Genomic DNA, 23,270 nt, shown 5'->3' with positions numbered 1-23,270 from the left:
AGACAGGTAAATATTTTACCTCTTGTCGAGAGGAACTGCAAAGTCATGTGGCCAAAAATGTCATTCGACAAGAAGAGGGATGAAGAATTTAGTATTTGAGTCATTAATAAAAAGTTTCACATTCTCTAATCCCTCTTTCAGCTTTATTTTACTGATAATGTATTGTTCATAGCAACTGTCAGTATCGTAATATGCATGTATATATATTGTCTCTCCTTGAGTTCAGGGATTATACCATCAGTCCACATAATAGTGTTTGAAATTTACGTGAATGACAATATCAAAAGTATTTATTGACAAGAAATGATTGTATGAATTCTGTTAATTTATAAGATGGCAGTATCTATAAAGCAAATTTAAATGAATGCATTTGATTACCTTGATCATAATCATCTGGAAGAGATGTACAAGATGAGCAAATAAATTCGTAAGTCATTAAAGGGAAATATTATATTTTTATAGCTTCTGCAATTTCCAGGGCCTACTACAGTGCCTGGAATAGTAGACAATCTGGGAATTAATCGAAGGATGAATTGATGGATGAGATAATGGAATGATTGAAGGTGGTAAGAGTGTTATAAGCAGATTTACGATGGAATTTCCAAGTCTTCACAATTTCTTTTGAGCACTGGTAGTATGGTGTAGAGAAATATTATCATTTTTAGTTTAGAAGCTCAAGTACTTTGTCCAAGATCACATAGCCAAGAAGTGGTGGAGCAGGATTTGAATGCATATCTTCCTCATCTGCCATAATCGCGCCTTTATTTTAAACAGGAGATTTAGGGCATTTGCAAAGATGCAGTAATATGGTGGGATAGAGAAGTGTATAGAATTAAATTTCAGTAATAAACAGAGTAATACTAGAAACATAACTGATGTATTCAAATCACAAATGTTTTCAAAGTCTTGAGCTGAAGTTTTGGAAGTAGCCAATTTGGTCCAGTGAAACATTTGCTGTACATTCATCCAGTAAACAACAATTTCTGCAGCCTGATCAAATGAGCACGTAATATAGTATTTTTAACCAGAACTCCAAATGAATCTCACAGATTAAAAACATTTTTTAAATTCTTGGGCAATGAATGACAAATGCTTAAAGTGGAAGGGAGATTATAGAATTTACTAAAAGAAGATTTGCCTTTCTTTCATTTTACAGGCTCAACAGCTTACTGATCTGGAGCAAAAATTGGCTGTAGCCAAAAATGAGCTGGAAAAAGCAGCTCTTGACAGGGTAAGTTTATGTCCATGGACCATCACAACTTTGGTTTTAGCAAAAGAACTTAGAATATGCTCATTTTCCCTTGATTTATTGATGCAATTCCAGCTGCGGTGCATATACATTGGTTATAGAATTTAGGAGGGCTAGATAATTCCTTTGTTTATTTTCTGCTACGGTAAGTTGTCTCAAGTTTCAGGCATAGTGAGTTCATGGTTTCATTTTTCATCTTCTTGGAACGTTTACTCTATATTGCCACTAATAAACATGCTTTAAACACTTACTAAGATGCTGTGTATTAACTTTGAATGAATGAATTATTCAGGGAATAGAAATATTCATTGATATTTTTAACTTGGTTGGTCTTAAACTAGAGTTCTATGTGTAGAGGAATAAGAGAAGGAAGCGCTCTTATCCACCTCTGTTTATATAAGGATAATGCAAGAGCTGGTTACAGTCTTATTTTTTATAACAGTGCCATTGAAATATAATTCATATAGCATAAGATCTAGACTTTTAAAATTCACATAGTTGCATACCTGTCACCATTATCTAATTCCAGAAAGGGTTTTTTCAGCTCCTTTTGGCTTATTTTACAGTTTGGTTTCCATAATCTGTCTTTGTGCTATAATTATGCACGCTCAGGATAAATCACAACCTCCATCTGATGACTCCCTTTGCTATTTATTTATTTATTTATTTATTTATTTCTCCTTCGCCCCCCCCGCCCCCCCATTGTTTGCACTTGCAGTGTCTGCTCATCGTGTGTTCATCTTCCTTTATATCGGAGGCACCAGGAACTGTCCCTGGGACCTCCAATGTGAGAGGAAGGCACCTAATCGCTTGAGCCACATACACTCCCTGCTTTGTTGTGTCATTATGTTTTCTTCCTTGTGTCTCTTGTTGTGTCAGCTCTCTGCACCAGCTTGCTGTCTTGCTCCTCTTCTTTAGGAGGCACTGGAACCAAACCCAGGACCTCCCTTGTGGTAGGTGGAAGCTTAATTGCTTGAGCCACATCTACTATCCTCTCTTTGCCTTTCAATGCTCTTCATCTGATACGTGTGTGGAGAAGAGGGAATTAGTATATGGAAAGGACAATACATTTTAGAGTATGGGATCAATTATATCATATGACTGTCTGAGGAATTAGCTGTAGTAGTGTTTTACAAAATTTCTTAGTGCCCCTAACAGTTGTCTTTTGCAAAATTTCTTAGTGCCCCTCGATATATGTTTTTTTCATTTTTAACCTACTTTACAAAGTTGTAAGAAATAATCCTTTTCTTCCTTAGTTTCCTCAGAATAAGCAAGTATTATCTAATTTATTTATTGAACCTCTAATGTAATGTTCTCTAATACCTAGAGCATATCCTAATATACATTAACATGCAGAATCTGAGAAGTGTATCTCCTTAGTATCGAAGACTTGAGAAGACAAAACCCTGCATGTCTTTCTATCAAAAATATGGCAGGCTTATACCTGAGCAGCAGAGGTAATAGAAAAGTAGTATGAGTTTTACGCAAACTTTAACCTACTGCCTGATCAAGATCAACTCCTGATTAGATTAGGGTGATCATCCTTCATTCTGTCAGTTCAAAAGTAAACCCTTTCAGACTGATGATATCATCTGGAAAATGTATTGTTAATTTATACACAATATCAGGCACATAATAAAAATATGTGTAGTCATGTGTAGAGGAAATGTCATCTTATCAGTATACCAGAGGGAAACAATAGAATCACACCTGGAACAAATTCAGATATTCGATGTAGAAGATAAGTAGTAATAACTATTATTAGCATATTTTAAAATACAGGAAAAATAGGCAAGACAGATAATAGAATAAAAAATTTCACCAGGCTTGGAATCCATAAAATATAATCAAATTAACATTCTAGAATTGAAGTAATATTGTGTTTGTGATTAAGATTTCAACTGATGGTTTTAATAGCAAGTTAGACATACTAGAATGAAATTAAGGATAATTAATATAACCTAGCTAAATAAATGTATCCAAAATAAGAAGAAATGGGAACCAAACAGAAAGAGAATAAGAATAATATGGGACAAGTTCATAATTTCTCATGTGTCTATAATTGTCATCCCAGAAGCAATAAAGGAATGTTAGAAGCAATATGTATATAGATAGATAAATATATGAGAATTTTTCAAAGCTTTGAAAGACATCAACCACAGATTCAAAAATATTAATAAACCACAAGGTTTGTTGGTTAAATATATAAAGGTAACCACATGATCATCAAATTGTTGGCTACAAAAATGAATGTGCTAAATATAAAATAAATAGTAAGATAGTAGACATAAAATTAAGTATATCATTAATTATATTAAAAAGAAATGTCAAAATCCTAATAGAACAAAACTAAAATTACCAGACTGGATAAAACAAAAACTCTATGATCTTTACAAAAGAACTAATTTAAATATAAAGACACAGAAAATTTGTAAAAAATTAAAATTAAAAAAAAATTATGCAAGCACTAACTCATAAAAGCTTGTATATCAATACAGATATCTCACATAGGTATACTTCTTCACTTTGTTATGACTCTAACCTCTTCACAACTACTACAGCTAATTTCTCAGGTTATTTGGAAACTGTTTCAGTAGAGGAATCAGTAAGGAAATTTTGTGAATGATAATTGTATTCATGGTTATGTCTTAGGTATTCGGGGCAATGTGGCTTTTGATGTGACTTAGATATTTTATACCAATTTTACTTTTTTGTAATTACTATTTCATACTAATTTATATATGTAATTAGTATTTAATAGTTTTAGACAAGCCTGCCTGCTATTTTGGGAATAATTTATATATAATTCATCTTACCAAGACCCCAACTTTATGAGAAATTTTTATTTATGAAAAAGAATTTTATACCAATTTATATTCATCTCTGACCACTTCTAATTCATACTGTATAATATTACTTTTATAAAGATATATGACTCTTTCTAGGATTGATAGAATCAAGAATCAGAGGCTCATAAAATCCTAAAGTTGAGCTTGAGCAACTGTTATTTGAATCATTCCTCTGAGATGCCTGCCCTGATATCTGCAATGTGCTTTGTTGAATTCCCATGATCCTGAGTCATTCCAGCCTATTTTGTGGTTTTTACAATCCTTGACTGTTGGAACCTTCATCTCCATGTGGAATCTTCTTTCTGATTTGCCTTCATGTTTTATCTTTTCTGTCATTCCGTGGCACTGTAGGAAATAGAAAACACATATGAGACAAAATCTTGCACCCATCTCTCACAATTTTGTTGGGTATCTTAACAATTAGAATATAATTGTATCCTGAGCCATGAGGTTAGAAGCATAGAAAATTAATGTATACATTTTTAAGTACCTCAGAATTACAGAATTGTGTAGTCACAAAATACTCGTTGACAAAGTATAACTTGTCCTGAGTCATAGAACTGAGGATTAATGTTGAGATTTTCTTCCTTCTACTCCGTCTCTGCTTTCCACCATCCCCGGTTTATGCCACACTTTGACCACCACATGCTACTTCCAACCCAAACCTTGTCACAATCTCAACTTCAGGGTGAGAAACTCTATTTGACAGTGGTTAAAAAAGGTCTCCCAGAGTCAATCTGCTTGTTTTCAAATCACAATTCTTCTACTGAATGAATGGCCATGTTCAAATCCTCAGACTCTTTATACATCACTGTAAAAAGGAGGTGGCAGTAGAATCTACTTTATAAGGTTCATGGGAAAGTTGGATGCATCATAAAAGTAAAGTACTAGAAACAATTCCTGGCATATGGAAAGCACTCAAGTTTCCTAATTATTATTAGTGAGCAAACTCATAGAGACTGACTCTCTGTGATAACAATTTTCTCTTAACCTTCAGAATCTTATTACTTCTTTTGACACTGTGAACTATAAAAGCTTTTCTTATAACTGGAGGTTGATTTAAAATAATCTCATATAAGATAACTATGAGGCTTATAAACTGCTGCCATATTAAAGCCAGGTAGATATGTTGGCTCACTTCAAAATGGATAAAAATCTACAGTTTAATGAAATTGCTCTTCACTTCTCTCCATCTTCTTTATATATGAGTTTTTTATGCTCTTCAGGTGTCTAGCTCCTAAGAATGTTACAACTGGGCTTCAAATAACCTTAAGTACCTCATAGATATTATGAAAGCAACATCTTTACACTGCAACTTGGATCTCAGTGCATGTTTAATGAAAGAAGTTTCAGTTTGCTATTCCAATATAAGCCACAACGATCTCAAGATATAAGAAACAACCTTGAGTGTCCTAAACAGTCAATTATTTATTTGTCAATATCTTATGAATTATATTTAGCCTCACCTATGGGAATGTAAAAACAGTTTTATGATACAGAAATCTACCTCTCAAACTTTATATTGTATTGGATAGCATCTTTATATTGGATAGCATCTAACTATCACAAAATTTGGTCCAGGTAGTTGTACATTTTTAATCTGTAATGAAGATGACACACAGCTGACTCACACAGGCTCTCAAGACTAAGTAGTAATAAAATGGGAACCCATTGCCTGGTACATTGCAAAAGCATAATAAATGCTTTTTAATTGAATAAATAAATTAACACCTGTTTTAATGAATAAATGAACAGCATGCATTTCATCCTACACACTAGAAAGCTAGAGGTTACCTAGAGCTGATATTCAAAAGGTTGAATGACTTTCCGGGATCCATAGAACTGATTTCATCATATAAATAAAGTAAGGACAAAGCCTTTGGACTCACTATTTCCCATGGCCTTGCCAAAGCCAGCAGCTGATATTATAGCCAGGTCCTTGTGGGTACTTCATGTCTTCATGTAAATTAATTAAAATGAATATAAATAATATTTTTGGCAGGAAATGAGGAATTAGGAGCACAAGACAGTTGTCTGCCAGGTATATTTTGTTACCTACAGACAAAAGGCATTTTTCTGTGAAAAGTGTAAATAACACACATGCATACACACACGCAGGTGCACAAAGGTGCCTTCTAAATCTCGTAAATCTTCCACCACCTTAAGATTGCATATATAAAGAATTGATTTCTTATAAAATTTACCTAGTATACAGCATAAGGGCCAGGATTTTTTGTATTGTCTGAAATAAATTTCTTACATTATCTAATATACAGGATAAAATGATAAATTTTACACTATTATTTCAGATAACACAGTACCAGTTCATATTTTCTAAAAGGTTTACTGTATTTAGTCATTCAACAGATATTTGTTGTGTGTTGTGTGTGTTGTGTAGGCCAGTCACTCTCCTAGAAACTGATAATGCCATAGAAAAGGTACCTCATTTCAATGAAACTACATTAGAATGGGGGTAAACAATAAACATATAAACAATAGCTAAGGTAATTTGAAATGGCGATAAAGGCTACATACATATAACTTCCTTTAATGCATCTTTCAAAAATTTTTCTTGCCTAAATAGTGTTTACTGAAAATCTGTGTTTGAAGCCATTTACATAATGCTGCTCACTATTCCTTCTCAGCATCTGAAATGAGTCATTACTCAGTCTTAGGGATTTGTACTACATAATGATGAGTCTATTATGGCATTGTATACCGGAAACTTGTAAAAGATCCATCTTTTTGATATGTAGTGCAGTAAGAGGAGCCAAATTGTGAATAAAGTAAACCATTGTTACTTTCTGCCTGACTGGACCATTTAAATTCTACATTTCAAAACCATATAAGTTTTGGGTGCTGGCCAAGACATGCCTTACCCTATCACATTGCATTATCCCCATTGTCTCACTGTAATATACAAAAGAGAGAGAATATTTAAATTGCTCAGTGCTTTCACTGCCATGACTTCCTACCATGTGGTAGTGAAAAGGAAGGGCCAAACAGGATATAGCAAAGCACTTTCAATAGAAAGAGAAATCTAAACTCTGTCTTCTTGATTGTTTTTTAATCCCCCCATTGTGGCTTTCTGTGTGCTGTCTGCTCTCTTTGTCCATTCACTGTGAGTTCTTCTGTGTCTGTATTTTTATTATTTACTTTTATTTCCCCTCCCTGCTTGCGGCTTGCTTGCTGTCTGCTCTCTGTGTCCATTTGCTGTGCGCTCCTCTGTGTTTTTCTTTTTTTTTTCTTGTTTCCCTTTTTTGTCACGCCACCTTGCTGAGTCAGCTCTCCATGGCATCTGCGGGCCAGGCAGCTCTCTGCAACATGGGGGCGAGCCTGCCTTCACAAGTAGGCCCCAGGACACAAACTCAGGGCCTCCCATGTGGTAGACGGGAACCGAACTGATTGAACCACAGCTGCTTCCCTTGTTTTTTTTATTGAAAGAAATTTAAGATTGTAAATTTTCTTCCATGATATACAGAAAAAAACATTATTTTGACCATTTAAAGGCATTTATTTAAAAAATTATACATTAGAGTACCTTCTAATGTATCAGAAATTGTTCTAAGTGGTGGATACACAGTAGTTGACACTATAGGCAGCTTACACACATTTGCATATACAAGTCAATTAAAATTAGTGATAAATTATATGAAAAAATCAAGGTCAATACTAGAAAATAATGGGGTTGGGGAAGAGCAGGAAACCAAGGATTAAAGCAAATTCAAATGGACCGTGTAAATAAAAAACTTCAAATTCTAAATGCTATCAAGCTTATCCCCTCCTGCCCACTTTCCAACATCTCTCAACTAGGTTCTTATTCTGTCTCAGATAACCTAATTTTGGCCAGATTAATGAAAATGAAATGCATATCTGTCCTATTTCTAGACTGTTGCTTCCAGTTGTTTTCCATTACAGATCCTTTTCTAATTCTCCTGATATGGTCAAAAGAGAGAGATTTCTTGGCTATTCTAGCAATGAATAATGCCATTTTTTAATGTCATTTTTTAAAACTTTTTTTTTAAATTAAAGAAGTTGTAGCTTTACAGAAAAATATGTAAAAATACAGCATTCCCATATACTCCGTATTAACATTTTGCAATAAATAATGTCACTTGCTTTTATTAGAAAAGTTGTGCATTTACAAAACTATCACGTATACCATATAGGATCAAATTACATCTCCTCACTATCCTTACCTTGCACTGCTATAGAATATTTTTTATAATTGATGAAAGAATATCCAAATATTACTACTAACTACAGTATATAACTTATATTAGTTGTATTTTCCCTATAACCCACCCTATATTAACTCCATGTATTAGTATTGTATATTTGTTATGGTTCATGAAAGAATGTTCTTGTATTTGTACTGTGAATCACAGTCCGTCATCCACCTAAGGCTTCACTATAAGGGTTCACTGTGTTACACCATTCCATGCCTTGTACAATCATCCAAAGTATATATTCAGTGGCTCTCAGTTTCATCACAGAGTTGTGCATTCATACACTCAGACAATTTTAGAACATTTTCACTACTTCGTAAAGACAGATCCTCTACCCTCTTTTACCCCACTATTGTTGACACTTGGCATTGATACAGCCACTTTGTTGCCTTGAAACAATATTACAATATTGCTGTTAACGATAGTCTGTAAGTTGCATTAGTTGTATTTTTCTCATGCATTGCCATATTCTTAACACCTGGTAATAGGGATGTACATTTGTTCTAGTTCATAGGAGGACATTCCTGTATTTGTACCATTATCTATAATCCTTATCTACCAATGAGCTTACTATGTTAAACAATCCCATATTCTTCTCCAGCTTTATAAATCAGAGGTGTTGGTAATATTCACTATAGTGTATTACCATCAAATCTATCCAATTCCAAACATTTACAATCAAGCTTATTAAAAATTTTATATACATTAAGTATCAGCATCCCCTTTTCAACCCTGATTCTATCTCCTACACAGAATATTCTTGCTTTTAACACCATGAGTTTACACAGTGTATTTAGTTCATATAAGTGAGACCATACAATAGTTGTCCTTTTGTGTCTGGCTTATTTCACTCCACATATTGTCCTCAAGGTTCATCGGTGTTGTCATATGCATCCTGATTTCATTTTTTCTTACAGCTGGATAGTATTCCATCATAAGTATATATCACATATAGTTTATCCATTCATCAGTGATGGACACTTGGGTTCCCATATTTTGGCAAATGTGAATAATGCTGCTGTAAGCATCAATGTGCCAATGCCAATTCACGTCCCTGCTTTCAGTTCTTCTGAATGTATTTGTATTAATCAAAGTCCGTTTGGGAAAAAGAATCAATAGGAGATATCTGTAAATAGTATGAGATTTGTAAGTTTCTTTCATGTGACTGTGGGAATGCACAAGTTCAGGTTCCACAGGGAGGATGCAAACCAAGGGCTCTAATGAAAGTCCAGTGAAGGTCCATGATGACTTTCCAGGAGACATTGGCTGCCCAAAGACTAGCTGGGAAATTATTTCTCTCTGAAAGTTGAAATCACTTCCTCTTTTAAGGCATTCAACTTATTAGAAAGCATGTCACTCATTGCTGAGGACAATCTCTGAGATTGATCATAGATGTAATCAGCCATCTATGCAGTAAACTCACTGATAACTGAAATCCCAAAATGATCCTATATTACAATTAGCCCAGTGATTGCTTGACCAAAAACTGGGCACAATTACCTGGCCGAGTTGACAAATTAGCCTAACCATCACAGTATTCCTACTGGTGGGATTGCCAGGTCATAAGGCAGTTCTATACTTAGCTTCCTGAGGAATGCCCAAACTATCTTCCATGAAGGCTGCACCAGTTACATTTCCACCAACAGTGAAGGAATGCTCCTATTTCTCCACATCCTCTCCAGCACTTGGAGTTTTCTGTTTTATTTTATTTTAAATGGCCACTTTATAAGGTGTAAAATGACATCTTATAGAAGTTTTGATTTGCATTTCCCTCATAGCTAGTGATGTTGAACATCTTTCACATACTTTTTGACCATTTTTATTGCCTCTGATAAAATGTCTATTCAAGACTTATTCCCATTTTTTAATTGGGTTGCTTATCTTTATATTGTTGAGTTGTATGATTTCTTTATATAACATGGAAATGAAGCCATTATTCAATACATGGTTTCCAAATATTTCTTCCATTATGTAGGCTGCCTTTTCACCTTCTTGACAAAGTCATTTGTAGCACAAAAGTATTTAATTATGAGGAGGTTCCTTTTATTTTTCTTTTCTTGCTCATGCTTTGGGGGTAAGGTTTAAGAAACCACCAAAACTACAATATTTTGAAGATATTTCCTTACGTTTTCTTCTAGGAGTATTATGATTCTAGCTTTTATATTAGATCTTTGATCCATTTAGAATTGATTTTTTTTTGTATAAGGTATGAGATAAATGTTTTCTTTCTTTCTGTTGGATATGGATATCCAGTTCTCCCATCACCATTTGTTGAATGGGCAGTTCTAACCCAGTTGGGTGAACTTTGCAGCCTTGTCAAAAATCACTTGGCCATAGATTTGAGTATTTCTGAACTCTCAGGTCTATTCCATTTGTCTATATGTCTTCCTTTATGCTAGTACCATGCTCTTTTTACTACTGTAGCTAAGTAATATGCTTTAAAGGCAGGAAGTGAGAGTCCCCTGATCCTTCCAAATAAATTTGATAATTAACTTCTCCAGTTCTGTGAAAAAGGCTGTTGGAATTTTCTTTAGGATTACATTGAATCTATAAATCAATTTGGGTAGAATTAACATCTTATTGATATTTAGTCTTCCAATCCATGAATATGGAATGCCCTTCCATTTGTTTAGATCATCTTTAGTTTCTTTTAGCAATGTTCTATAGTTTTCAGAATACAGTCCTTTGCATCCTTGATTAAGTTCATTCGTAAATATTTGATTCTTTTACTCGCTGTTGTAAATTTTTTTTCCTGACTTCCTCCTCAGATTACTCATTACTATTATATAGAAACACTACTGATTTTTGATATTGCTGTGCTGCTGGATTCATTTATTTGTTCTAGCAAGTTTGTTATAGATTTTTCAAGATTTCTATGTATAGGCTGACATTTTATTTCTTCCTTTCCAGTTTGGATTCCATGTTTTTATTTTTCTTGTCTAATTAGAAATCTAGGTTGAATATCTAGGACAATATTGAACAATAGTGGTGACAGTAGGCATCCTTGTCTTGTTGCTGATCTCAGTGGGAAAGCTTTTCTTCACCATAGAGTACAATGTTAGCTGTGAGTTATTTATATATGCCCTTCATCATATTAAGACATTTTCTTTCTATTCCTGCCTTTCAAAGTATTTTGTCATTAAAGGATGCTGCATTTTTATGAAGTGTTTTCCAGATCAATCTAGATGATCATGTGGTCTTTATCCTTTGATTTATTAATGTGGTTTATTACACTGATAGATTTTCTTGTGCTGATCTACCCCTGCATAACTGCAGTAAAACCCAATTGATCATGGTGTATAATTCTTTTAATGTGTTGTTGGATTCTATTAGCAAGTATTTTCTTGAGGATTTTTGCATCTATATTCATCAGAAGAATGGGTCCGTAATTATTTTATTTTATTTTTTGTAGTATCTTTATCTGGCTTTGGTATTAGTGTGATCTTGGCCTCTAAGAATGATATGATAACAATACTTCCTGATCAATTTTTTAGAAGATTTTGAACAAGATTGGTATTAATTATTGAATGCTTTGTAAAATTCATCTGTGAAGCATCAGGTCTTGGACTCTCCATTTTGGGGAAGTTTTTGATGACTGTTTCAATCTCTTTAATTGTGATTGGTGTGTTCAGGTCTTCTATTTCTTCTAAGGTTGTTTAACCTCCATACATATATGCATTTTTCCAATCCTACAACTCTTAGGTATTTCCTGCTGCATTCCAGTATGATCAGAAAAATTACTTTGTATAATTTCAATATTTTTATATTTATTGAGACCTGTTTTGAGGCTCAGTACCTGGTCAATCCTGGAGAATGATCTATGAGCACTAGATAAGAATGTATATCCTGCTGTTTTGGAGTGCATTGTTGTATATATCTGTTAGGTCTAGTTCATTTATTAAGTTGTTCTATTTCCTTCTTGATTTTCTGCCCAGATGTTCTATCTATTGATGTGAGCAATGTATTGAAGTCTCCAAGTCTTATTTCTTTTTTTTTTTTTTTAAGTTTTTTTTTTAAATTAAATTTTTTTTTATTGACTTTGTAATAATGTTACATTAAAAATATATATGTGAGGTCCCATTCATCCCCACCCCCCCACCCCCCCTCTCCCCCCCCAACAACACTCATTTCCATCATCATGACACATCCATTGGATTTGGTAAGTACATCTTTGGGCACCTCTGCACCTTATAGACAATGGTCCACATCATGGCCCCCACTCTCCTCCATTCCATCCAGTGGGCCCTATGAGGATTTACAATGTCCGGTGATTACCTCTGAGGCACCATCCAGGGCAGCTCCATGTCCCAAAGATGCCTCCATCTCTCATCTCCTCCTGCCCTTCCCCATACCCATCGTCCACCATGTCCACTTTTCCCAATTCCATGCCACCTCTTCTATGTGGACATTGGATTGGTTGTGTCCATTGCACCTCTATGTCAAGAGGAGGCTCAGATTCCACATGGATGCTGGATGCAGTCCTCCCATTTTCAGTTGTAATCACTCTAGGCTCCACGGTGTGGTGATTGTCCTTCTTCAACTCCATCTTAGCTGAGTGTGGTAAGTCCAATAAATCAGATTGTAGGTGCTGGAGTCTGTTGAGGCTCAGGACCTGGCTATCACATTGTCGGTCCAGAGATTCAAATCCCCTAAATATATCTTAAACCCCAACGTTAACTGCACCTCCGGCACATTAGCATGAAAGACTTATGAAGGGAGATCCCATCTGAGTCCAGATTCATCACACATACACACCATTTCCAAAGAGGGGCCATCTGCCCTGATAGTTAACCCCATCGGCCATGACCATAACTCTCATGGGTCTCTTTAGCCTTCAAAGGAACTATTATCTGGGGGTTGTATCTGCTTTATCTGTCTCTCTGACTCTGCTCAGTTGTGCATGAGGGCAATCCTTCTGCCAGCCTCCAGACTCTTTTTTAGAAACTCGTAGCCATATAAACTCATTTCTCCTTTCCATTTCCCCCTTACTTTAGGTCAAACAGCATTTTAAAGTCATGGTATTTTATGTAGACATGGATATTCTGCTGATCCGCATTGAACCTTCCGTATAAGGTCCTTTTCCAGTTGCATTATCAGTTGGTATTTGATAGTGGTCCCTCGTTGCCAGGGAGGCTCATCCCCGGGTGTCATGTCCCACGCTGGAGGGAAGGCATTGCATTTACATGCTGAGTTTGGCTTCGAGACTGGCCACATTTGAGTAACATGAAGGCTGACAGGAGGAAATTCCCTGGCACAATGTTGCTCTAGGTCTTGTTCTTATTTTAGGTTTATCAGCTCACAAGCATAGTCATTAGCATCAGGGGCTCACCGTTGAACCCTCACTCCCTCCCGGTCCCCGCTGCTGTACCTGGGAGACTGTCGCTGCTCCCCTAGGGACCACGACAGAGCACCACTGGCCAGGAACCCAGTACCCCCCCTGCTGTGGTTTCCAATTGTTGCCACCATGAGTATATCCAATCATTACCATGCACCCTGGACATATGTTCTGTATAGCTCCCTGTCAGCCATATATCACCTGTCATTGGTATCCCATACCAGTATTCCTCCTTTGCCATTGTTGAAACACTCTGTGATCCAGAACTCCCCGAAATTTGAGGCCCAATATAATGTCATGGTCCCTTACTAGGGAATGGCATATAGCGATGGGTTTAAAGGATAAAGAACTTGGATAAAGTTAAATAAAGAACTTAGATAAAGAATGTTGACTTGAAAAAATTTCCACATCCTATCCTTTTTTTTCCCCCCCCCCCCCCCTAATTATTCAGCATTTCTTCATAGGAGTCCTAGACCACAGCAATGCATATATACAATATACAGCACTCCCATACATCCATCACAAAACCTTTTCCCTTCCACAGCGATACTCTTACACCCTATTCACATCATATTTACTTAAAGTGATGTACAGAGTCTGAGACATTAGCTTTCTAACAAGGTAATATCTGTGCTTACATTATGGTGCATACTTTAGGATACACAGTTCTTTACATTTTTAGTTATCCTATGTTTTACATTATGGTTTACATTATCAGTCTATCATCTCCTATATGTTATGGTGTAATATTACATGTTTTATATCCATCCTTGTGTACTCTCAAGAAACTCCTCTCTTGCCCCCCATTTACTTTGGTTCCACACATTTAGCATCCATTTTCCCTTCCACCTTGGTGCCCACAGTGACAGCCAACCTCCGTTTCCTGAGGAGCCACTTCCAGAGATAGATGGAATAGTGTTCAGGGCCTAACCTGCTCAACTGCCCCAATGCCCTGGGGGCCACCCTTTCTCTCGAGGGATAGAGTTCCGTCTATTTGGTGGCATCAGTCCTCCCCAGGATGTGGGTCCACCCCCACTCTCACTACTTGGGATTCTACCCCATGGTGTCACCCACTCTGGCAGAATGAGCATTTAGACATTCCCCAGGAGCCTGTCCTGCTTCAGACCCTCCCCTCCGAGCATTCTAAACAGGTAACCCTCTTTATTATATTTTGTTATGATTTTCTCGGCATTTTACTCTCCACCACCTCCTGTCCCTCTCCTGTGTTCGTATGCTACCCCTCCCTCCCCCCACTTTTGGGCACCGTTACCCAACCGTCCCTCCCCAGCCACACTCAAACCCGTAAAGCCCCAACAAAAGGTAACCCCTTGCCCCCATTTTATCTCTTCTTTGTGTTCATACTTACCACCCTCTCGTCTTAAATTGCACCCCTGCAGACATCGGCTCATATCCTTCCTCCACCCTCCGATTTCCTGTAAGCCTATCGTTCAGTCTCTTGCTATCTAGGGCAGCTTGGTTATTTCATATCATTGAGGTCATGTAGTATTTGTCCTTCAATGTCTGGGTTGCTTCACTCAACATAAGGTTCTCAAGATTCATCCATGTTATCACATGTGTTTGTAGTGTGTTTGTTCTTACAGCCGAGTAGTATTCCATTGTGTGTATATACCACATTTTATTGATCCACTCATCTGTTGATGGGCATTTGGGTTGATTCCAACTTTTGGCAATAGTGAACAATGCTGCTATGAACATTGGTGTACATATATCGGTTTGTGTCCTTGTTTTCAGTTCTGCTGGGTATATACCCAGTAGTGGTATTGCTGGGTCATATGGCAAATCTATGGCTAGTTTTTTGAGAAACCGCCATACTGTCCTCCAGAATGGTTGGATCCTTCTGCATTCCCACCAGCAGTGGATGAGTGTTCCCCTTCCTTCACATCCTCTCCAGCACTTGTATTCTTCTGTTTTTTTCATAGCTGCCAATCTTATGGGTGTAAGATGGTATCTCATTGTAGTTTTGATTTGCATTTCCCTGATAGCTAGAGATTTGGAACATTTTTTCATGTGCTTTCTTGCCATTTGTATTTCTTCTTCGGAGAAGTGTCTGTTTAAGTCTTTTTCCCATTTTTTAAATGGGTTGTTTATCTTTTTATTTTCAAGATATAGGAGTTCTTTATATATGCAAGTTATAAGTTTCTTATCAGATATATGATTGCCAAATATTTTCTCCCACTGTGTGGGCTCCCTTTTTACTTTCTTGACAAACTCCTTTGAGGTGCAGAAGGCTTTAATTTTGAGGAAGTCCCATTTATCTATTAGTTCTTTTGCTGCTCGTGCTTTTGGTGAGATATTCATAAATCCATTTCCTATTACAAGGTCCTGTAGATGTTTCCCTACACTGCTTTCTAAGGTTTTTATGGTCTTGGCTCTTATATTTAGGTCTTTGATCCATCTTGAGTTGATCTTTGTATAAGGTGTGAGATGGTAATCCTCTTTCATTCTTCTACATATGGCTATCCAGTTCTCCAGACACCATTTGTTGAATAGGCCACTCTCTCCCAATTGAGAGGGTTTGGTGGGTTTATCGAATATTATGTGGCTGTATATGTGAGGTTCTATATCAGAGGTTTCAATTCGATTCCATTGGTCTATGTGTCTCTCTTTATGCCAATACCATGCTGTTTTCACCACCGTAGCTTTATAGTATGTTTTGAAGTCAGGTAGTGTGATTCCTCCAATTTCGTTTTTCTTTTTCAGTATGTCTTTGGCTATTCGGGGTCTCTTTCCTTTCCAAATAAATTTCATAGTTAGTTTTTCTAGTTCCTTAAAGAAGGCTGCGTTGATTTTTATTGGGATTGCATTGAATGTGTAGATCAGTTTTGGTAGGATAGACATCTTAATAATGTTCAGTCTTCCTATCCATGAACAAGGAATAGTCTTCCGTTTATTTAGGTCTTCTTTGATTTCCTTGAACAATCTTGTATAATTCTCGTTGTATAAGTTCTTTACCTCTTTAGTTAAATTTATTCCTAAGTATTTGATTTTTTTATTTACTATTGTGAATGGTATTTGTTTCTTGATTTCCTCCTGATCTTGCTCATTATTGGTGTACAGAAATGCTACTGATTTTTGCGCATTGATCTTATAACCTGCGACTTTACTAAACTCATTTATGAGTTCTAGAATCTTCGTTGTAGATCTCTCAGGGTTTTCTATGTATAGGATCATGTCATCTGCAAATAATGAAATTTTGACTTCTTCCTTTCCAATTTGAATGCCTTTTATTTCTGGTTCTTGCCTCAGTGCTCGTGCAAGTACTTCTAAGACAATGTTAAATAGGAGCGGAGACAGTGGGCATCCTTGTCTTGTTCCTGAGTTTAGAGGGAAGGAGTCTAGGATTTCTCCATTGTAAACAATATTGGCTTTAGGTTTTTCATATATACTCTTTATCATGTTCAAAAAATTCCCTTGTATTCCAACCTTTTGGAGTGTTTTTATCAAGAAAGGGTGCTGTATTTTGTCAAATGCTTTTTCTGCATCAATAGATATAATCATGTGATTTTTTTCCTTCAATCTGTTTATATGGTGTATTACGTTGATTGATTTTCTTATGTTGAACCATCCTTGCATACCTGGGATGAATCCCACTTGGTCGTGGTGTATAATACGTTTAATGTGTTGTTGAATACGATTAGCAAGTATTTTGTTGAGTATTTTTGCGTCTAGGTTCATTAGAGAATTTGGTCTATAATTTTCCTTTCTTGTGATGTCTTTGTTTGGCTTTGGTACTAGGGTAATGTTGGCATCATAGAAGGAGTTGGGTAATGTTCTTTCCGTTTCGATGTTTTGGAATAGTTTCAGCAGGATTGGTGTCAGTTCTTTCCGGAATGTTTTGTAGAATTCACCTGTGAAACCATCTGGCCCTGGGCTCTTCTTAGTTGGGAGATTTTTGATAACTGATTCTATCTCTCTGCTTGTGATTGGTTTGTTAAGATCATCAATTTCTTCTTTCGTCAATATGGGCTGCTTATGTGTTTCTAGGAATTTGTCCATTTCCTCTAGATTGTCATTTTTGTTGGAATATAGTTTTTCAAAATATCCTCTTATGATAGTCTTTATTTCTGTGGGGTCAGTGGTGATATCGCCTTTCTCATTTCTTATTTTGTGTATTTGCATCTTCTCTCTTTTTTTCTTTGTTAGTGTTGCTAAAGGTTTGTCAATTTTGTTAATCTTCTCAAAAAACCAGCTCTTGGTTTTGTTTATCTGTTCAAGTGCTTTCTTATTTTCTATTTCATTTAGTTCTGCTCTTATCTTTGTTATTTCCTTCCTTCTTTTTCCTGTTGGGTTACTTTGTTGTTGTTTTTCTACTTCCTTCAAATGTGCAGTTAGTTCTTCAATTTTTGCTCTTTCTTCTTTTTTGATATATGAATTTATGGCTATAAACTTCCCTCTCAGTACTGCTTTTGCTGCATCCCATAAATTTTGGTATGTTGTGTTGTCATTATCATTTGTTTCAAGGTAGTCATTGATTTCTTTTGAGATTTCCTCTTTGACCCACTGTTTTTCTAAGAGTGTGCTGTTTAATTTCCAAATCGTGGGGTGAAATCTGGGCTTCTGTCCCTTGCAAATCTCCAGCTTGACTCCACTGTGGTCAGAGATAATGTTTTGTATGATTTCAATCTTTCTGAATTCGTTCAGCCTTTCTTTGTGGCCTAGCATATGATCTATCTTGGAGAATGATCCATGTGCGCTTGAGAAAAATGTATATCCTGCTGTGTTTGGGTGTAGCGATCTATATATGTCTATTAGATCGAGCTCCTCTAATATACTATTCAGATGTTTTGTTTCTTTGGTGATTCTCTTTTGAGATGTTCTGTCCAGATTTGATAGTGGTGTATTGAAATCCCCCACTATAATTGTAGATGTATCTATACTTTCACTTAGTTTTTCCAGCGTTTGCCTGACGTATTTAGAGGCACCCTTGTTAGGGGCATAGATATTTATGATTGTTCGATCTTCTTGACAGATTTTCCCTTTCACTAAAATGTAGTATCCTTCTTTGTCTCTCACAATTGTTTCACATTTAAAGTCTATTTTGTCTGATATTAATATAGCTACTCCTGCCTTTTTTTGGTTATTGTTAGCTTGTATGATTGTTTTCCAGCCATTCACTTTCAGTCTCCATGCGTCTCTGGGTCTAAGATGTGTCTCTTGTAGACAGCATATGGATGGGTCATATTTCCTTATCCAATGTCCCAGTCTGAATCTTTTGATAGGTGAGTTTAATCCGTTGACATTCAGTGTTATTACTATCAAGGAATTATTTGTGTTAGCCATATTTTGATTGGATTTATGTTTGTCATATTTTGTTTGTATATATTTTTTTGTCTTTTTTGTTGTTGTTGTTGGTCTTATACTCTCCTCCAACTTTGCCTTTCCTGTTTTTTCCTTTCTTCCTGCAGAACTCCCTTTAGAATTTCTTGAAGGGGAGGTTTCTTGTTGGTATACTCTTTCAGTTTCTGTTTGTCTGTGAATATTTTGAACTCTCCATCATGTTTGAATGCTAGTTTAGCTGGATAGAGTATTCTTGGTTGGAAGTTCTTTTCCTTTAGTACCTTGACTATATCATACCACTGTCTTCTTGCCTCCATGGTTTCAGAAGAGAAATCAGCACTTAATCTAATTGAGCTTCCCTTGTATGTGATGGTTTTCTTTTCTCTTGCTGCTTTTAGGATTTTCTCTTTGTCTTGAGCCTGGGATAATTTGATAAGTATATGTCTTGGGGTGGGCCTGTTGGGGTTTATGACTTGTGGAGTGCGCTGTGCTTCTTGGATATGGACATCTGTCTCTTTCAGTAGATTTGGGAAGTTTTCAGCCATTATTTCCTGCAACACTCCTTCTGACCCCTTTCCCTTCTCTTCACCTTCTGGAATGCCTATAATACGTATGTTTGAGCGTTTTGCATTGTCATTCAGGTCCCTAAATCCTAATTGGATTTTTTCTATCTTCTTATTGACCCCTTCTACTATCTGTTTGATTTCTGAAGTACTGTCTTCCACATCACTAATTCTCTGCTCTGTCTCTTCTAGCCTCCTGATATTTGCTGCAAGTGTATTTTTGATTTCTTGAACTGTGGTGTTCATTCCCATCATATCTGTTATGTTTTTGCGTATGTCTGCAATTTCCCCTCCAAGTGATGTCTTCATGTTGTTAACCTCTTTCATTACTGCATCAAATTTTTCGGTCCAAGTCTTATTTCTGAAATGTCTATTTCTCCCCTCAGTTTTGCCAGCATTTGCATACTGTATTTTGGCATACCCAGGTTAAATGTAAACATATTCATGATTCTTATTTCTTTTTGGCAGATTATTCCTTTTAATAACATATAATGTCCTGTTTTCTCTTATAAAAGCTTTGCTTTTGAAGTCTATCTTCTCCGGTATCAGTAGAGTTACCCCAGATTTATTTGATTTCTATGTGTGAAATATTGTTTTTGAGCCTTTAACTTACAACTTATTTGTATCTTTCATTCTAAGATAAGACTCTTGTAGACAGCATGTAGATGGAATCTATTTTTATCTATTCTGCTAGTCTGTGTCTTTTGATTGGGGAGTTTAATTTATTAACATTCAATGTTAACATTCTAATGTCTTCTTAATACCCTTAATTTCTTTCAGCCATCTAATTGAGTTTATTAAAGAAATTTGTTTGAACACCTGTAATTAGTTGTCTCAAATCCTCTGTGTCACCTAGATGTTTAATATGTTCCTTTGAATTGGCCATATCTCCCTATTTCTTAGTGTGGCTTGTCATTTTTTCACTGGTGTCTAGATACCTGATTTTCTTAATGTATTTATTCTGGATATGTTTCTCTCTTTAGTCTAGAGCTCTCTTGTTGATTGGTTTTGTGCTAAAGCTCCTCTTTGACAGTTAGTTCAACTTACTTTATAACTTTATAATAGCTCATGGTCAGATTTTTTTCAGCTTTTATTCCTCTGTTTATTGCCCTTTTTCTCCTGTCAGGGGTAGGGATGGGGCCACAGGTCTGGACAGTAATCTAAGTTGTTCAGGTTGAAACTGACTGCAGTTGACTGGCAAGATTGATGCAACTCGACCTTCCACCCCTTCCAGGAATAGAGTTGAAGCCCATGCTGGGGCAGTAATTTACCCTGGGCAGAAAGAAGCTGATCCCTATCATCTAGGAAGTCACTCTGATTTTCATTCATCCATAATTCTAGTCCTGCCAGAGGTGGACTAAAATGTAGACTACTGGCTTCTTTCTGAATTGGATAGGTTCAAACTTTAGCTGTACTTAGATATGGACTCTAGACAGCCAACTTTGTTAATCAATAGTCAAAGTTGGTGCCTAGCCATCTCCTCTCCTATTTTTTTGGGAAATGGAGCATCCAACTCCAGCCAGGGAGTGACTCTCAAGGATCCTACTTTACCAGTGGGGCATGGACACTGGCTTCCACAGTGTGAAAGGCTCTACTCATTAATCTTCACCTTAGATGGCCAGCCTCCTTCTTCCATTCTTCCGGGGATGGCATGGTGTGCTCCTAGTCTCCTGAGCCCCCCAAACATGTGATTTAGATAGATCCTGACTGATTAGTAACTGCACTGTAGAACAAACTGAGTCTTAGAGTTCCCTACTTTGCCACCATCTTGCCTGTCTCTTGATAATGTAATTTTAAAGATAAATATCAGCAAATATTACTTAAGAATAGAATACACAATTGTAGGTAGGTATTGGGAAAGGCTTAAGTCATGGTCTCTACCCGAGAGGATATTATTTGAATATCCTCTCATAGGATATGAAGTACAGTAGATTCATTGGGGGTATACTACTTTGGCATAGGATATGAAATACAGTAGATTCACTGGGGGTATACTACTTTGTCAGACAGAGACAACAGACCTTGTTGTTTCATTGAGTTAGTGAGTACACTGAACACTTTGCTTGTGACAGGATGTCAAGTGATCTTGGCCCCAGTAATTATGTCCTTTCTTCTAGTCTCTCTTGGCCCAAGGGCACATCTTGACCCTGGATCAATGCTAATATGCCATTGTCTTATCAATAGGGCCTATATCCATGTGCCAAATTACCCTTAAACTGTCATAGAAATAACTTATAAGTTTTTCCCAAGTGTTATGTCTCATCATTTTGGTACTTGGATGGCTCTCATTTTTGCTCAGATTTATGTTAATTACCTGTTATGTTTGATCATCATTTAAAATCCTTTTAGCAGTGGGAGCTAAAGAGTGTAGTAGCAGTTGTCTATATTAGTACACTCTGCTCTGTTGTCTAAACCAGAAGTACACCCATGTAAGAAAAGTCAATCTTGTTTTTGTCATACTAAAATAGTAATAATACTTCCAGTTTTATAGCTGTTTAAAAAGATCAAATTATTTCTTTCATGCAGAAGTCCTTGGAGTATTATTATATACTGTACTAATATAAGGAAATGTTAGTATTATCATTCACTATCTTATGAGATTAACTCCTATTATTTAACAAGGACTAGAGGTCATCAGAGTTTTATCAGAGACCAAGTTACTTTTTCCCAGTATATGGAAAAATTGAATGGAGGTACAGGCCAGTCTCAGAAACAGGGGCTACGTTACTGGGGGAAGTTTGGTATTAAAGGAGGTTGATGCTAACTGGAAGATGTCAGGTTACTAAGAAAGCCATTTTCTACTTCAGAGTGAGCCTGGTAAACTATCAGGATTGAAATCATGCCAATTGAAAGGGAAAAAGTAAGATACATCTCTGAATTTGTATATTCAAAACATAATGAAATATAGACTCCTAGAAACAGAGTGTGGATTAGTTGAATCTATTACTAGACAATACTTTTGAACACTGATACATATTTGCTGGAGGGTGAGTTTAGGGTAGCAGGAAAGGGAGAATGGAAGCAGATAAATGGTGACCAGACCATATATAAATCAGTAAAATCTTGATGGCTCTTTGTTTTTCCACAGGAGTCACAGATGAAAGCAATGAAAGAAACTGTGCAACTCTGCCTGACATCTGTTTTCCGTGATCAACCTCCCTCTTTGAGTTTAATAAGGTCAAATCCATCTCAAATGATAGTTCCACCCAGGAAAATTGACTCTAAGATTCCAGCCACAATAGTAAAAATCCAGGTAGGTTTTATTTTTGTTTTGACAAATAAAATCAAGTAATGTACTGCCTTGATAGTTTATTCTTTTTTTTTTTTTAAAGATTTATTTATTTAAATTCCCCCGCACCCCCCCTCCTCCCCCCGTTGTCTGTTCTTGGTGTCTATTTGCTGCATCTTGTTTCTTTATCCGCTTCTGTTGTTGTCAGTGGCACGGGAAGTGTGGGCGGGGCCATTCCTGGGCAGGCTGCACTTTCTTTTCACGCTGGGCGGCTTTCCTCACGGGCGCACTCCTTGCGCATGGGGCTCCCCCACGCGGGGGACACCCTTGCGTGGCTCGGCACTCCTTGCGCGCATCAGCGCTGCGCATGGCCAGCTCCACACGGGTCAAGGAGGCCCGGGGTTTGAACCGCGGACCTCCCATGTGGTAGACGGACGCCCTAACCACTGGGCCAAAGTCCGTTTCCCAATAGTTTATTCTTTAGAACATGAGACTTGAACTATGATAATCAGTTACTG

General features: G+C 36.6%; 1 protein-coding gene across 1 annotated transcript in view; it reads left to right on the top strand.

Annotated features, from left to right (window-relative positions):
* Positions 1-23,270, top strand: part of LUZP2 (leucine zipper protein 2) — a 608,759-nt gene that overhangs the window by 496,322 nt on the left and 89,167 nt on the right. The window contains exons 8-9 of the mRNA XM_023592163.3: positions 1,157-1,231; positions 22,612-22,776. Of these exons, the coding sequence (XP_023447931.1) occupies positions 1,157-1,231; positions 22,612-22,776 (240 nt within the window). The remainder of the gene's footprint in view (positions 1-1,156; positions 1,232-22,611; positions 22,777-23,270) is intronic.

This window comes from Dasypus novemcinctus, chromosome 10 (genome assembly GCF_030445035.2).
Source record: "Dasypus novemcinctus isolate mDasNov1 chromosome 10, mDasNov1.1.hap2, whole genome shotgun sequence".
NCBI classification, from domain to species: domain Eukaryota; kingdom Metazoa; phylum Chordata; class Mammalia; order Cingulata; family Dasypodidae; genus Dasypus; species Dasypus novemcinctus.
This window is presented reverse-complemented; position numbering and strand designations above follow the sequence as displayed.